The 18,116-nt window shown below is 42.5% G+C and overlaps 1 protein-coding gene and 1 pseudogene across 13 annotated transcripts in view; one reads left to right on the top strand and one right to left on the bottom strand.

Moving 5' to 3' along the window:
* The window catches only part of RBM6 (RNA binding motif protein 6), a 139,779-nt gene that overhangs the window by 53,749 nt on the left and 67,914 nt on the right, over positions 1-18,116 (bottom strand). For 3 of the 12 annotated variants that reach the window (XM_032289892.1, XM_032289894.1, XM_032289893.1), the window contains exon 7: positions 6,039-6,110. The exons of the other annotated variants lie outside the window; for them this stretch is intronic. In XM_032289892.1, the coding sequence (XP_032145783.1) occupies positions 6,039-6,110 (72 nt within the window). The remainder of the gene's footprint in view (positions 1-6,038; positions 6,111-18,116) is intronic. 12 annotated transcript variants of the gene reach the window in all.
* Positions 4,067-4,697, top strand: LOC116559314 (annotated as a pseudogene). The gene has a single exon (XR_004272418.1). The product of XR_004272418.1 is annotated as a 60S ribosomal protein L17 pseudogene (transcript).

The following is an 18,116-nucleotide window of genomic DNA, read 5'->3' as shown; positions in this document are numbered from 1 at the left end:
AATAAAATATTCAGAACTACGGTGAGATGCTGTATAACAACATCTCAGTCAACAAAGGGGTACATATATGATAGTGGTCTCAAAAGATTGGAATGCTGTATTTTTACTGTACCATTTCTCTTATATCTTTAGATACACAAATACTACTATGTCAAAATTGCCTACCATCTACAATATGGTAATAAGCTGTACAGGTTTGCAGTCTAGGAGCAATAGTAGGCTATACCATTTAGATTTGTGTTAAGTACATTCTATGATATTTGCACAAAGACGAAATTGCCTAACAGTGCATTTCTCAGAATTAAGCAACACACAACTGTTAATGAAAATGAAAAACACAACTTAACAAAATTTGTGGGATGCAGAAAAAGCAGTGCTGAGAGGGAAATTTACAGCACTGAATACATATATTAAAAGACAAGAAAGGCCGGGTGCGGTGGCTCAAGCCTGTAATCCCAGCACTTTGGGAGGCCGAGGTGGGTGGATCACGAGGTCAAGAGATCGAGACCATCCTGGTCAACATGGTGAAACCCCATCTCTACTAAAAATACAAAACATTAGCTGGGCATGGTGGTGCGTGCCTGTAATCCCAGCTACTCAGGAGGCTGAGGCAGGAGAATTGCCTGAACCCAGGAGGTGGAGGTTGCGGTGAGCCGAGATTGCGCCATTGCACTCCAGCCTGGGTAACATGAGTGAAACTCCGTCTCAAAAAAAAAAAAAAAAAAAGACAAGAAAAACCTAAAAATCAATAATCTGAGCTTACACTTTAGGAAACCAGAAGAAGAGCAAATTATCAAAAGTAAGCAGAAGAAAATAATTAAAATTAGAGCTGAAATCAATGAAATTGAAAACAGTAAATCAACAGAGAAAAATCAGTGAAACCAAAAGTTGGTTCTTTGAAAAGATCAATGAAATTGATAAACATTTAACCAGCCTAAGGAAAAAAGAAAGATACAAATTACTAATATAAAAAATGAGGCTGGGCATAGTGGCTAACACCTGTAATCCAAAACATTTTGGGAGGCCAAGGTGAAAACTGCTTGAGCCCAGGAGTTCCAGAGTGGCCCGGGCAAAATAGAGAGACTTCATCTTTACAAATAATGTTTTTAAAAACTAGCCAGGTGTGGTGGTGTGTGCCTATAGTCCTAGCTACTTGGAAAGCTGAGATGGGAAGGTTGCTTGAGCCCAGGAGTTTGAAGTTACAGTGAGGCGTGATTGTGCAATTGCACCCTAGCCTAGGCAACAGAGTGAGACCCTGCATCTATATTAAAAAAAAAAAAAAAAATCAATTAACGTAATCCATCACATCAACATGCTGAAGAAAGAAAAAATAACACGAACATACCAATAGATGCAGAAAAATCATCTGACAAAAATCCAATCCCCTTTCATGATTTAAAAAACAAAATAGAAAAAAAACAACAACCTCTCAGCAAACTAGGAATAGAGGGGAGCCTCCTCAACTTGATAACCTTATAGCTAACATCACACGTGGTGAGAAACTAGATGCTTTCTTCCCCACTAACATCAGGAACAAGACAAGGATGCCTTCTCAAGAGCTCCTTTTTAGCTGGGTGTGGTAGCTTACACCTGTAATCCCAGCACTTTGAGAGGTTGAGGTAGGAGGATCACCTGAGCCTAAGAGTTGGAGACAAGTGTGGGTCACATAGTGAGACCCTATCTCTATAGAAAGAAAAAGAAGAAACGGAAAAAGAAGAGGGGGAGAGGAAGAGGGAGGGGGAGAGAGGAGAGACAGCTCCTTTTCAGCATTGTACTGGAAATCCTAGCTAATGCAATAAGCCAAGAAAAGGACATACAAGTTATATAGATTAGAAAGGAAGAAATAAAATTGCCCATGCACAAATGACACGACTGTCCAATAGGAATACCCAAAGAAGGCCAGGCATGGTGGCTCATGCCTATAATCCCAGCACTTTGGGAGGCCAAGGGGGGCGAACCACCTGAGGTTAGGAGTTCGAGACCAGTTTGGCCAGCAGGGCAAAACCCTGTCTCTACTAAAAATACAAAAATTAACTGGGTGTGGTGGTGCATGCCTGTAATCCCAGCTACGCAGGAGGCTGAGGCAGGAGAATCATTTGAACCTGGGAGGCAGAGGTTGCAGTGAGCTGAGATCTGTCACTCCAGCCTGGGTGACAGAGCGAGACCCTGTCTCAAAAAAAGAATGGCTACCATACAAATGCTGGCAAGGATATGGAGCAACAAAACTCATTCATTGCTGGTAGCAATGAAAAATGTAATTGCTACTTTGAAAAAACAGTTTGTTGATTTCTTAAAAAATTAAACATGGTCTGGGCTGGGTGCGGCGGCTTAAGCCTATAATCTCAGCTCTTCGGGAAGCTGATGTGGGCGAATTATGAGGTCAGGATTAAGACCATCCTGGTCAACATGGTGAAACCCTGTCTCTACCAAAAATACAAAAAATTAGCCGGGCATGGTGGTGTGCACCATGTGTGTCCCAGATACTTGGGAGGCTGAGGCAGGAGAATCGCTTTAACCCGGGAGGCAGAGGTTGCAGTGAGTCAAGATCACACCATTGCACTCCAGCCTGGGGACAGAGAGAGAGAGACTCCATCTCAAATAAATAAATAAACAAACAAACAAACATATTCCTATCAGATGACCCAGTAATCATGCCCCTTGTATTTACCCAAACCAGCAAGCCAGTTGAAAACTTATGTCCATACAAAAACATGCATATAGGTATTTATTGCAGCATTATTCATAACTGTCAAAACGTGGAAGCAACCAAACTATCATTTAGTAGGAGAATGAATAAACTATGATACATCCATACAATAGGATATTACTCAGTGCTAAAAAGAAATGAGCTACTAAGCCACAAAAAGACATAGAGAAATGAGACTACATAGAGGAATGTATTACTAAATGAAAGAAGCCAATCTGAAAAGGCTACATATTGTCCAATTCTAGCTATATCAAATTCTGCAAAAGGCAAAACTACACAGACAATAAAAAGATCAGTGGTTGCCAGGAGTTTGGATGAGGAAAGAACAAACAAGTGGAGAACGGAGGGTTTTTAGGGCAATGAAACTATTCTGCATGATACTATAATGGTGGATACATGACATACATTTGTGGAAACCCATAGAAGATACAATACCCAGAGTAAACCCTTAATAATGACATATCAATGTTGCTTCATTGATTGTAACATATGCACTATATGCACTATACTACAGGATGCTGATGGTTGGGGCGGCCGTGTATGTAGATGTTGGGAGAGGGGTGGCAGGGATAACTATACAGGAACTGTTCACAGCTCATGTAAGTCCAGAAACTATGAAACTACTAGAAGAAACTATAGTTGGAAAGCTCCACAACACTGGTCTAGGCAATGATTTCTTGTGCATGACCCCAAAAGTCCAGGCAACAAAAGCAAAAATAGACAAATGGAATTGCATCAAACTAAAAAGCTTCTGCAAAGCAAGGAAACAACAGAGTGAAGAAACAATTCACAGATTGGGAGAAAATACTTAACAAATCCTCCATCTGATAAAGGGCTAATATCCAAAATGTACAAAGAACTCAAACTACTCAATAATGAAAACAAATAACCCTATTTAAAAATGGGCAAAGGACCTGAACAGACATTTCTCTATGAAAGACATACATGCTGGTCTTATGGCTAAAAACAAGTTTTTTAAAAGAAAAAGAAAAATAGTCAAAAAATATATGAGAAAATGTTCAACATCACTAATTATCAGGGAATTACAAATTAAAACCATAAGGAACTACGCATAATGGTTCATGCTAGTAATCAGAGCACTTTGGGAAACTGAGGTGGGAGTATCACTCGAGCCTAGGAGTTTGAGCCTAGCCTGGACAACATAGTGAAACCTCGTCTCCACTAAAAATACAAAAATTAACTGGGTGTGGTGACACATGCCCGTAATCCTAGCTACTCAGGATGCTGAGGCATGAGATTCACTTGAACCTGGGAGGCAGGGAGGCAGAGATTGGGGTGAGCTGAGATCACACCACTGCACTCCAGCCTGGGCAACAGAGCGAGACTTTAAAAAAAAAAAAAAAAAGTTTTTCCCAGAAGGCACCGTTCTTCCTCTTTCCCTAAGTGGCCTGAGGTAATCTGTGAAAATGGTTCGCTATTCACTTGATCCGGAGAACCCCACAAAGTCATGCAAATCAAGTGGTTCCAATCTTCATGTTCACTTTAAGAACACACGTGAAACTGCCCAGGCCATCAAGGGTATGCATATACGAAAAGCCACGAAGTATCTGAAAGATGTCACTTTACAGAAACAGTGCGTACCATTCCGACGTTACAATGGTGGAGTTGGCAGGTGTGCCCAGGCCAAGCAGTGGGGCTGGACACAAGGCCGGTGGCCCAAAAAGAGTGCTGAATTTTTGCTGCACATGCTTAAAAATGCGGAGAGTAATGCTGAACTTAAGGGTTTGGATGTAGATTCTCTGGTCATTGAGCATATCCAAGTGAACAAAGCACCCAAGATGCGCCGCCGGACCTACAGAGCTCACGGTCGAATTAACCCGTACGTGAGTTCTCCCTGCCACATTGAGATGATCCTTACTGAAAAGGAACAGATTGTTCCTAAACCAGAAGAGGAGGTTGCCCAGAAGAAGAAGATATCCCAGAAGAAACTGAAGAAACAAAAACTTATGGCACAGGAGTAAATTCAGCCTTAAAATAAATGCAACAAAAAGGAAAAAAAAAAAAAGCTAGGCATGGTGGCACACCAGCTACTTGGGAGGCTGAGGTGGGAAGACTGCTTAAGTACAGGAAGTTAAGGCTGCAATGAGCTGGGATCTCACCACTGCACTTCAGCGTGGGTGATAAAACAAAACACTATCTCAAACAAACAAAACCATAATGAGGTGTCACCTCATACCTGTTAGCATGATTATTATTAAAAAGATAAATGGTAACGAGTGTTGGTGAGGATGTGGAACAAAGGGAACACTTTACACTGTGAGAATGTAAATTAGTACAGTTTTTGAAAACTGTATGGAGGTTCTTAAAAAAAACTAAACTAAAACTAGAATCACCATATGATCTAGCAATCCTACTTTTGGGTACAGTATATATCCAATGAAACTGAAATCATTATGTCTGAGAGATACCTGCGCTCCCATGTTCACTGCAGTACTATTCACAATAGCCACGATATCCATTCATTCATTAACGGTCAATGGATGAATGAATAATGAAAATCTGATATGTAAACACAACAAAATACTATCTGGCCTTTAAAAAGAAGGAAACTGTCATTTGTGACAATGTGGAAAAACATGAAGAAGGACACTTAGTTAAGCGAAATAAGCTAGGCACAGAAAGAAAAATACTGCATGATCTCACATGTGCAATCTAAAAAAGTCAAATACACAGACAGAAGTAGAGAGCAGAATGGTGGTTTATCAGAAGCTGTGGGTAGAGGAGGGGGGTGAAGGAGAAAGGGAGAATGGTAGTTAAAGAGTACAGTTTCAGTCAGACAGAAGGAAGAAGTTCTAGTGATCTACTGCACAGCATGGTGACTACAGTTAATAACAATGTATTGTATCTATTTAAAAATTGCTAAAAGAGATTTTAAATGTTCTTACTACAAATAAATAACTATAGGAGGTGATAGATATGTTAACTAGCCTGACTGAATCATTCTACAACGTACACATGTATCAAAACATGGGTGCTCCATAAACATATACAATTACCAATCAAAAATAAAATAAAAATTTTATAAACCAAAAACTATTGTTTTCTTTTTTGAGATGGAGTCTCACTCTGTTGGCCAGGCTGGAGTACAGAGGCAGGATCTCAGCTCACTGCAACCTCTGCCTCCGGGTTCAAGTGATTCTCCTGCCTCAGGCTCCTGAGTAGCTGGGACTGCAGGCATGTGCCACCACACCTGGCTAATTATTTTATTTTTTCATTCATTGATAAACACACATTACCTAGTGCAGGGCTTCAAATATAGGAGGTGCTCAGCACTTAACTGTGTTAACAAAAGTTAAAACGGGTTGCTTACTGATATTTCCAATGTGATTCCAAACAGCCCAATGAGTAGTACACAGCATTCTATATATACAGCAGTTTCCATCTACAGCAAATGATATAAAGATAAAATATATGCATCTTTTACTTTGAGTTCAGTCCCTTTAACTAGATCAGTGTGCAGGACCCATTAAAATGGCCCTGTGAAATAAAGCCTAATGAAAAGATGATCCAATAGATTCAAATGTTTGAATCAGTATAAAGAAGGCTGTGAAAATCAGCACCTGCATTTCATTCCAATTTTCCATGGAAAACTATCTGAAATATGAAGTACAATCTATTTTGAGAAATTTCAAGTTTTTGGTTTTTCTAGTAATTGCTACCAAATGTGTGCAATCTGACTACTCCCTCATTCTGCTGGATAAGATTACCTTAGTGGCAGTATATTTTAAGAATGTTTATGGCTGGCACGGTGGCTTACGCCTGTAATCCTAGCATTTTGGGAGGCTGAGGTGGGCAGATCACGAGGTTAGGAGATTGAGACCAACCTGGCTAACACGGCGAAACCCCGTCTCTACTAAAAATACAAAAAATTAGCCCGGCAGGGTGGCACATGCCTGTAGTTCCAGCTACTCGGGAAGCTGAGGCAGGAGAATCACCTGAACCCAGAAGGCGGAGGTTGCAGTGAGCCAAGATCACACCACTGCACTCCAGCCCAGGTGACAATGCAAGATTCCATTTCAAAAAAAAAAAAGGGGGAGGTGGCTGGGCAAGGTGGCTCATGCCTGGCACTTTGGGAGGCCGAGGTGGATCACCTGAGGTCAGGAGTTCGAGACCAGCCTTGCCAATATGGTGAAACTCCATCTCTACTAAAAATACAAAAATTAGCTGGGCATCGTGGCATGTGGCTATAGTCCCAGCTACACAGGAGGCTGAGGCAGGAGAATCACTTGAACCTGGGAGGCAGATGTTGCAGTGAGCCAAGATCCTGCCATAGTACTCCAGCCTGGGTAACAAGAACGAAGCTCCTTCTCAAAAAAAAAAAAAAAAAAAAAGCTTATTAACTCAAAGAACTTACTCTGGTCCACGTATCAAATAGGTATTATTCTACAGCTCCTATCCCAAGGACACATGCTAAGCTTATGACTGGTAGTCTGGAGTACCATGTCTGCAATCACTATGCAGCACTCCCACTATATTCCCAAACCACCTTGCCACTCCTCACTCTGCTGGGACCAGGGATAAGGCAAGGAAAGAGGTAACTGATTATAAGACAATTCATGTGCAGGGTGCGGTGGCTCACGCCTACAATCCCAGCACTTTGGGAGGCCAAGGAGGACAGGTCATGAGGTCAGGAGATTGAGACCATCCTGGCCAACATGGTAAAACCTTGTCACTACTAAAAATGCAAAAATTAGCTGGCTGTGGTGGCATGTGCCTGTAATCCCAGCTACTCAGGAGGCTGAGGCAGGAGAACTACTTGAACTAGGGAGTCAGAGGTTATGGTGAGCCAAGATCACACCACTGTACTCTAGCCTGGTGACAGAGTGAGACTCTGTCTCAAAAAAAAAAAAAAAAGACATTCCATGGCAAGCCAGGTCATCCTTTCTGACTAACCACAACTCTTGTCCCCTCACACAAGCGTTTCTCAACCTCAGCAATAGAGATTTTTGGGCCAGATAATTCTTTGTATAGAGAGCTGTCCTTTGCATTGTAGAATGTTTAGCAGCATCCCTGGCCTCTATTCACTAGATACCAGTAGCACCCTCTCCCAGTTGTGACAACCAAAAATGTCTCTAGACATCGCCAAATGTCCAATGGTTGGGGAGGAGAAGAGTGTGTCAAAATTCACTGCTTGCAATGCCTGTTTAAGAGCCACTGCGTGACGAAAAACATCAAGGCTAGTCAGGGTTAAGTTTGCTTCCCCTTTGCCATGGTTGCTGTTGTTCTCAGTCTAAAGCTGACTAGCACATAGTTCCTCTTTTCATATCAGGTATCCGAATGCCTGCTCTCTCATGGAAAAACATATTCACTGGTTGTGTATTGTCTTTTTTTGTTGAGATGGAGTCTAGCTCTGTCGCCAGGCTGGAGTGCAGTGGCATGATCTCGGCTCACTGCAACCTCCGCCTCCTGGGTTCAAGTGATTCTCCTGCCTCAGCATCCTGAGTGGCTGAGACTACAGCTGCACACCACCATGCCCAGCAAATTTTTGTATTTTTGGTAGAGACAGGGTTTCACCATGTTGGCCAGGATGGTCTCAATCTTCCAGACCTCGTGATCCGCCCGCCTCTACAAAAACCTCATAGTGCCCAGGAGTGTAAGCTTTATATGTGGTCCTACTTCTTGCCCTCCAACTCCAGCACCTGACAAAGCCCAGCAAGGAGACATTGACAAAGTAAGTCCCAATCACCTTACACATATATCGTCAACTCAACCCATTGGAAATTCACACACCTTCCAGCATATCCACTGAGCACCTCCATCCAACCTCAAAGGAAGGGTCTAGTGGGATGTCAAGTCAAATGATGTCCCTTTTTCAATGAGAAGGAATCATAACTATTTAAAAAATCTGTATTCGAATGTGCTAAAAAGAATCTGAGTGAAAAGAACACAGGAATTCTTTGTACTGTTATTGTAGCTTTTTTATAAGTCTGAAATCACTTTTGTAAAAAACTGAAATGGACTAGCCACGGTGGCTTATCCCAACACTTTGGGAAGCCAAGATAGGAGGATTGCTTGAGACTTGGAGTACAAGATCACCCTGGGCAATAGATTGAGACCCTGTCCCTAAAAAAGTAAAAATTTAAAAATTAAAAATGTAACTATATCCCCAAACAGGAATCTGCTTGAGGTAATGAAAATGTTCTAGGTCAGACATGATGGTTCACACCTGTAATCCCAGCACTTTGGGTGAGGCAGGGAGGATTGCTTGAGTTTAGAAGCTCAAGACCAACCTGGACAATATAGCAAGACCTTGTCTCTACAAAAAATAAAACAACTACCTGGTACATACTTACAGTTCCAATTACTGAGGAGGCTGAGGTGGGAGAAGTGCTTGAGCCCAGGAGGTGGAGGCTGCAGTAAGCCATAGTCATGCCACTACACTCACCTTGGGCAACAGAGCAAGGTCCTGTCTCCCAGAAAAAAAGAAAAATGTAAAACTAGATTATGATAATAGCCGTACAATTTGGTAAATTTACTTAAAAAATCATTGAATTGTACAGTTAAAATGGGTGACTTTTATTATATGTAAATTATGTCAATAACGTTTTCCCACTTAAAAAAAGAATTCCTGGGCCAGGTGCGGTGGCTTATGTGTGTAATCCCAGCATTCTGGGAGACCGAGGTGGGTGGATCACCCGAGGTCAGGAGTTCGAGACCTGCCTGACCAACATGGTGAAACCCCATCTCTACTAAAACTACAAAATTAGCTGGGTGTGGTGGTGGGTGCCTGTAATCCTAGCTATTCAGGAGGCTGAGGCAGGAAAATTGCTTGAACCCAGAAAGTGGAGGTTGCATTGAGCCAAGATCACGCCATCACACTCCAGCCTGGGCAACAAGAATGAAACTCATTCTCATTGTGCTGGAACTCTAAAAAAAAAAAAATTTTTTTTTTTTGAGACAGAGTCTTGCTCTGTCACCCAGGCTGGAGTGCAGTGGCGCGATCTTAGCTCACTGCAACTTCTGTACCCTCCACCACGAGTTCAAGCGATTCTCCGTCTCAACCTCCCAAGGAACTGGGACTACAGGAATGTACTACTATGCCTGGCTAATTTTTATATTTTTGGTAGAGATGGGGTTTTGCCATGTTGGCCAAGCTGGTCTAGAACTCCTGATCTCAGGTGATCTGCCCTCCTTAGCCTCCCAAAGTGCTGGGACTACAGGTGTGAGCTACCCTGCCTGGCCTAAAAAAAAAAAAAAAAAACCCACGCATTCATACTATATTTAAAGACTTTTTTAAAAATTGAGATAAAAATTCATATACCATAAAATCCACTGTTTTAAAGTATATACAATTCAATGGCTTTTAGTACATTCATAAGATTGGTCAACCATCATCACTATTTAATTCTAGAATATTTTCCTCATCCCAAAAAAGAGACCCTGTATCAATCAGTCATCACTCTCTATCCTCTCCTGCCACCCCCAACTCCCCCGCCACCCTTGAGCCTGGTAACCACTAATATACATTCTCTGATACACCACCTTTTCTCCTACATGTTTTCCTTTGGAAATAGAATTTACACAGATTAAGCACAAATTTCACTTGGCCACAGATTGTGGTAATATATACATCATTAGTATATGACATTAGCATCACCAATCTCACCAAGTGAGATTAAAACTAATTATCCTGGCTGGGCACCGTGGCTCACACCTGTGATCCCAGCACTTTGGAAAGCCAAGGCAGGTGGATCACCTAAGATCAGGAGTTTGAGGCCAGCCTGGCCAGCACAGTGAAACTCTGTCTCTACCAAAAGTACAAAACTTAGCCAGGCGTGGTGGTGTGTGCCTGTAATCCCAGCTACTTTGGAGGCTGAGGCAGGAGAATTGCTTAAACCTGGGAAGTGGAGATTGCAGTGAGCCAAGATGGCGCCATTGTACCCCAGCCTGGGCAACAAAAGCAAAACTCTATCTTAAAATAATAATAATTATTATTATTCTAGGCTGGGTACAGTGGCTCACACATGGGAGTCTGAGGCGGCAGGACTGCTTGAGTCCAGAAGCTCAATGCCAGCCTAGGCAACATAGTGAGATCTCATCTCTACCTGCCCCTTAGCCTCTCAAAATTAACCAGGTGTGGTGGTGCACACCTGTAGTCCCAGCTATTCAGAAGGCTGAGGTGGGGAGAATGGCTTGAGCTCAGGAGGTTGAGGTTATAATGAGCCATGAACACACCACTGCACTCCAGCTTGGGTGACAGAGCAAGACCCTGTCCCAGTAAAATAAAATAAAATATAAAATAAATGTTATTTTGGCAAGGCACGGTGGCTCATGCTTATAATCCTAGCACTTTGGGAGGCTGAGGTGGGTAGATCACCTGAGGTCAGGAGTTCGAGACCAGCTTGGCCAACATGGCAAAATCTCATCTCCACCTAAAAATACAAAAAATTAGCCGAGCGTGTGGCAGGCACATGTAATCCCAGCTACTCAGGAGGCTGAGACAGGAGAATCACTTGAACCTGGGAGGCGGAGGTTGCAGTAAGCCGAGATCATATCACTTCACTCCAGCCTGGGTGACAGAGCTAGACTACATTTCAAAAGAATAAAAAAGAAAAATAAATAAGTAAATATTATTCTAGATAAACTTATTGTCAGTTCATTATTACCCTTAACAAGAAATGTGCACATATAATCCTATGCACCAGAGGATGAATGACAACATTTAAACACCTGTGGAGAAGGGGACATAAAGATATACTGTAACCTCCAAGTTCAGCCTGAATGAAGAAAATGTCTAATAACACTCAATGTCACCTGCAGCCTATGAGAATTTTCTGATAAAAGAACTACCTGCAATGCTACTTGCAGAAACAACAGGCTGTTTATTGTAGGAAGGCAGGTACGGTCATGGTCTTCTGCCCTCACATGCCTGAATGCCTGTGCATTCATTCCTTAGACACTGTTAAGACAGGTATCACCCTCGACTCTCTTGCTGTCTGTCTAGAAATCCCGAGAGGTCCTGAACAAAAGCACTATGTGAACTGGCTATCTAAAATCAAGCTGCCACCCAAAACAGAACTGTCTGCCACTTTTAGCCAACTCTGAATCCCAAGAGGTGGATAAGGAGCCAAGGAAAAAGAGGAGTTGGTACAACCAAGTAGAATCCAGTGTTATGAATCACCCTTTACTACAGAGCACTTACCACATGCCAGCTACCCTGCTGATCAGTTTACATATACCACATATTCTAACCTCACAACTGCACTAAAGGTGGTACTGTGATTATGCTCTCACTTTACAGATGAGAAAACTGAGGTTCAGAAGTTACAAAAGAGAGGCCAGGTGCGGTGGCTCATGCCTGTAATCCCAGCACTTTGGGAGGCTGAGGTGTACAGATCACCTGAGGTCAGGAGTTCAAATCCAGCCTGGCCAACATGGTGAAACCCTGTCCCTATAAAAATACAAAAATTAGCTGGGCGTGATGGTGCGTGCCTGTAATCCCAGCTACTCGGGAGGCCAAGGCAGGAGAATCACTTGAACCTGGGAGGTGGAGGTTGCAGTGAGCCTAGATCACGCCACTGCACTCAAGCATGGCAACAGAGCAAGATCTGTCTCAAAAAAAGAAAAGAAGTTAACAAAAGATTCAGGAGGTAATGAAACTGGAATTCTAAATCTTTCTGTGCTACCAACGCTATACCACCTCAAAGTACATACAGTCATAAACCAAAGTTATAATCAAGATCACAAATTGAACTATGACTTTGTACAATCCCTGAGCTAATGAGGTGTAACAATACAGAAGCATAAGGTTAAAACATATAGGCATATTTCCAATTTAGAACAAATTAAGAACTACTTTAATCCGTAGAAATAAACCATGATTTATTTGCGACAAAAATAATTATAAACCCATTGTAGGAAACTATCAGAAGGCTCTCTTAAACCTGCCAAATGATAAATGTTTATTTTTCAAATTTGAGATAATTAAATTGAATCCAGTTTAGAGCACCTCTCATAATTAAAGAGCCTGAGATGTGGCAAATAATGGGCTGGTTATCCAAGCTTAGGGTATTTTGCTGGGCTCTGAGAAATGGCATCTCGCTTTGTTGCCCAGGCTGGAGTACAGTGGCACCATCACAGCTCACTCCAACCTGGAACTAGCGATCCTCCTACCTCAGCCTCTGGAGTAGCTAGGACTACAGGTGTGTACCACTATACCCAGTGAATTTAGAACTTAGGGTTTTAAAACCACAGGCTAGATTTCCTACATGGCCTACATATTCCATGTGGTACTGTCTCCTACTCTTACTCTTTAGAAAATTTAAGATTCTCTCTTAAAGGCTAAGGCAGCAGAAACTCCTACTAAGGGCCCGGCATGGTAGCTCACTCCTGTAATTCCAGCACTTTGGGAGGCTGAGGCAGGCAGGTCACTTTGACCTCAGGAATTCAAGACCAGCCTGGGCAACATGGCAAAACCCCATCTCTACAAAAATACAAAAATTAGCTGGGAATGTGTTTGTAGCCACAGGTACTTGGGAGGATGAGGCATGAGAATGGCTTGAGCCCCAGAAGTGGAGGTTGCAGTGAGCCGAGATTGCACCACTGGCACTCCAGCCTAGCAGACAGAGTGAGACTCTGTCTCAAGAAAGAAAAAAAAAAGAAACTCCAACTAGGAAAGCCTGGAAGGAGTCCCTTCATAATTAGTATCAATCAACAGGCTAAATGAGAAGTACTGTTGATGGGGGGAAAAAATTCTCCTAGGCACTGCCACCAAATCCTCTTTTTGCTACATATTCCATTAAGCCAAGACCAGAGCTTAAGACTTTGTTTCAGATCAGAGGTCGTTGTGATAACAACAAACACACACTCAACATTCACTTTGTGGCAGTCCCAGTTCTAATCACCTTACATGCATTAACTCGTTTAATCCCTAGACATATGTGAGAGTATACTAAAACACAGAGAGGTTAAGACACTCGTTCAAGTATACCTTAGAAAGTGATGAAGCGAAGATGCAACCCCTGGTAGTTTGCTTCCAGAATACTATATTATAATGCTACATTATACTGCTTCATGTCCAGTCAAGTCTCAATCACTGGGCCAGGCACGGTGGCTTACATGTGTAATCTCAGCACTTTGGGAGGCCAAGGCAGGCAGATCACCTGAGGTCAGGAATTCAAGACCTGCCTGGCCTACATGGTGAAACCCCGTTTCTACTGAAAATACAAAAACTAGCTGGGGGTGTAGTATATGCCTGTAATCCCAGCTACTTGAAAGGCTAAGGCAGGAGAATCACTTGACCCCGGGAGGCAGAGGTTGTAGTGAGCCAAGATTGCAACCCTGAGCTATAGCCTGGGCAACAGAGGGAGACTCCATCTCAAAAAGAAAAAAAGTCAATCAGTGGATAAGTAGCCAAAATGTGTAATCAAGTCATCAATCCTTAAATTCACTTTTAATTTTCTTAAATACCCCAACTCTCGAGAGTGAGAATCTTCAATAATCCTTGGTTTGTACTCATTAACTGTTTTAATTTTTTTCTAGCTAGCATATGAACCTATACATTCATTTTAGAATGCATTTTCTTATGTTTCCACTAATACCTCTACCGAGGGCAATCAGGAAAAAGTACTGAAATTGAAGTTTCCCAGAAGAATGGCATGATTCAAGCCATAAGTTATACAGATGAGCTCTGGTTAGGATGCCAGATGCTTCTCAATGAGGTGCTTTTGGAGCGACAACTGTTTTAGGTAACACTATAACCTTAAACATACAGATAATTGGTTCTGTTACTTGAAATGCACGTGATTTAAGTACTACAGCGTTTCAGATAGTATTATGTCTTCACTACCAACTTAAGTTTCCAACAAACTAGGTTCTTCACCACTTTTTTCCATCATGACTTCACAAATAGCATTCTCATCTCTAAAAACATAAGCTTTCCCCTGTTGCTCTATTATTATTATTATTTTTTTTTTTTGAGGCAGTATCTCTTATTCTGTTGCCCAGGTTGGAGTGCAGTGGCACAATCATGGCTCACTGTAGCTTTGACCTTCCAGGCTCAAGCAATCCTCCTACTTCAGCCTTCCATATAGGTGGGACAACAAGCATGTGCCACCACACCCAGCTAATTTTTTAACAATTTTTTGTAGAGACGAGGTCTTGCTTTGTTGCATAGGTTGGACTCGACTCCTGGGCTCAAGTGACCCTCCTACAATAGCCTCCAAAGTGCTGGGATTGCAGGTGTGAGCCACCATACCTGGCCTCCCTATTGCTCTAATTTTAATCACAAGGACAGACCACATTTGAGATTTGGCTTCCCATACTTTCAAAAACACTCTTTTATTTTCAGTAACCCCAACTCTCTTAATTTTGCTGACACACACACACAAAACACTATTTCATAAAACTTCACGTATTCCACAACCTTCATTCCTCAGACCAGAAAAAAGTCAGTGTTTAAAGGAATTTTTACGTAAGATGATAACAGAACCCTTTTTCCTTGCTCTTAAGAAAGTAAGACTGGGTCGGGCACAGTGGCTCAGGTCTATAATCCCAGCACTTTGGGAGACTGAGGAGGGTAGATCACAAGGTCAGGAGTTCAATCAAGACCAGCCTGGCTAAGATGGTGAAACCCTGTCTCTACTAAAAATACAAAAAATAGCCAGGTGCAGTGGCAAGTGCCTGTAATCCCAGTTACTCAGGAGGCTGAGGCAGGAGAATCGCTTGAACCCAGGGGGCGGAGGTTGTAGTGAGCCGAGATCTTGCCACTGCCTTCCAGCCTGGGTGACAGAGTGAGTCTCCCTCTCAAAAAGAAAAAAAAAAAAAAAGTAAGACTGATTAATGTCAAACAGAAAGGTAAGACTGAGTGCAGTGGCTCTCGCTTATAATCCCAGCACTTTGGGAGGCCTAGGTTGGAGGATCACTTGAGGCCAGGAGTTTAAGAGCAGCCTGGGCAACACAGCAAGACCCCACACTTTGGGAGGCCGAGGCGGGCGGATCACGAGGTCAAGAGATCGAGACCATTCTGGCCAACATGGTGAAACCCTGTCTCAAAAAAAAAAAAAAGACCCCACATTTACAAACAAATTTTTTTTTAACTGGCTGAACATAGTGTCAAGTGTCTGTAGTCCAGCTACCCAGAAGGCTGAGGTGAGAGGATTGCTTAAGTCCAAGAGTTCAAAGCTGCAATGAGCTCTGATAGTACCACTGCACTCCAGCCTGGGCAATAGAACAGAACCCTCCATCTCTAAAAAATAAAAATTTTTAAATTTTAAAATAATAAAAAAAGGCCAGGCATAGTGGCTCACACCTGGAATCCTGGTGCTTTGGGAGGCCAAGGTAGGTATACTGCTTGAGTTTAAAACTAGCCTGGGCAATGTGGCAAAACCCTGTCTCTACAAAAAAAAAAAATTAGCCAGGTGTGGTAGTGGGCACCTATAGTCCCAGCTACTATAGAGAACTGAGTTGGGAGGATTGCTTCAGCACAGGAGATCGAGGCTGCAGTGAGCCATGACTGCACCATTACACTCCAGCCTGGGTGACAGAGGGAAACCTTGTCTCCAATAAGATAAGAAAAAAAAAAAAAGGAAGGGAAAGGAAGGAAACAAAAGAAAAAAAAAAAGAGAGAAAAGAAAGGAAGGAAAAGAAGGAAAGAAAGAGGGAGGGGGAGGGAAGGAAGGAGAATAAAAATTTCGGAGAAATGAATACCTCTCCCAGAGTTATCTTCTGTAAGGGCATTTTAGTGACTAATTTGGCTAAATAAGAATAGACAACAAACATCACATTAGTATATTTGAGAAAATAAAATGCTAATTCCAGCACACCGAATGCCAATAGTCTGAGAGAGCTAGGACTCACAACTGGGCAACCACTGAAAGGGATCAACATTTTAACACAATACTTCTTACTCCTCTCCCCAAGTCCCAGTGCAATGGCACACACAGCAGAAGGACATAGTATGTACCCTCAATCTCCCAGAGACTTGACAACAAAGAAAGCCAAGGGCATATGACACTGACAGAAATACACTCCACAGGAAGGGTGGGATGAAAGGCTCTGCCTGACAGTGCACGATGGCTGATCCCTTCTCCTAGACAGAAATGATGAAGGCATAGGCTAACAGATTCATACCTTCATACCTGTTGGAAATTATTTCTCCAGATAGATAGCTGCTGCCTAAGTGATATCCTGATAAGTCACCACAGCCACAAAGTCAGTACTGCCTACTGTTTGACAGCTTGATATAGGCACTGGGAAAAGGCTAGCGCGACCTTGGTTATCATCTTGAGCAACCTCACTAAGGCACATGTACTCACAATATTTGACAAAGAAAGCTAGCAAAAGTTCCTTTACTTCCATCCCCTAGGCCAGTAAGTACCAACCAATAATAAATAAAGGACATTTCACATCAAGAGTCATGATAGCAGAGTTACAAAAAACTCAACCCAAAGTACTTCGGAGAAACCTTCTCAGAGGCGCACACACACACACACATTCAGACTCTACTAAGAGTTGTGTTTCTGAGAGGCATAAGCACGCAGACACACACACACACTCAGGCTCTACTAAGAGTTGCTAAGCAGATCCTGGTGACTCAGGATCTGTACCAATTTTGCCTGTAAGTAAAACTGGGGGAAAGAATAGACAGAGACTTTTTAAAAAAAATTTAGACAAGGATCTCACTGTGTTGCCCATGTTATCTTAAAACTCCTGGGCTAAAGTGTTCTTCCTGCCTCAGCCTCCAAAAGTGGTAGGATTACAAGCTCAAGTCACTATGCCTGGCCTACAAAGACATTTTATGTTTCACAAATACTTACTTTATTCACCTTGAGGAGTCAGGACTTCTTCCCTCACATTCTTATGTCTCTCATAAGATGGTTCACTTTGTCACAAGGACCGTAATCCACATCCATTTCCTTAAAGAATTCGTTTTAATAAACTTCAGATATAAAAATAAATTTTCTTAGAATTATAATTGAAGGCCATCCACAGTGGCTCACGCCTGTCATCCCAGCACTTTGAGAGGCCAAGGTAGGCAGGTCACCTAAGATCTGGAGTTCAAGACCAGCCTAGCCAACATGGTGAAACCCTGTCTCTACTAAAAATACGAAAATTGACAGGGTGTGGTGGCTCACGCCTGTAATCCTAGTACTTTGGGAGGTCGAGGTGGATGGATCAGGAGTTCGAGACCAGCCTGGCCAACCACAGTGAAATCCTGTCTCTACTGAAAATACAAAAATTAGCTGGGTGTGGTGGCGGGCACCTGTAATCCCAGCTACTTGGGAGGCTGAGGCAGGAGAATCACTTGAACCTGGGAGGTGGAGGTTGCAGTGAGCTAAGACTGCGCCACTACACTCCAGCCTGGGCAATGGAGCAAGACTATGTCTCACCAAAAAAAAAAAAAAAAAGAAAAAAATTAGCCAGGCGCAGTGGCGCACACCTGTAGTCC

The sequence above is a fragment of the Sapajus apella genome, unplaced genomic scaffold, assembly GCF_009761245.1.
Source record: "Sapajus apella isolate SASKATOON/1434 unplaced genomic scaffold, GSC_monkey_1.0 scaffold23, whole genome shotgun sequence".
Lineage (NCBI taxonomy): Eukaryota > Metazoa > Chordata > Mammalia > Primates > Cebidae > Sapajus > Sapajus apella.
Note: the sequence above shows the minus strand (reverse complement) of the source record. Positions and strands in the feature narration are given on the sequence as shown.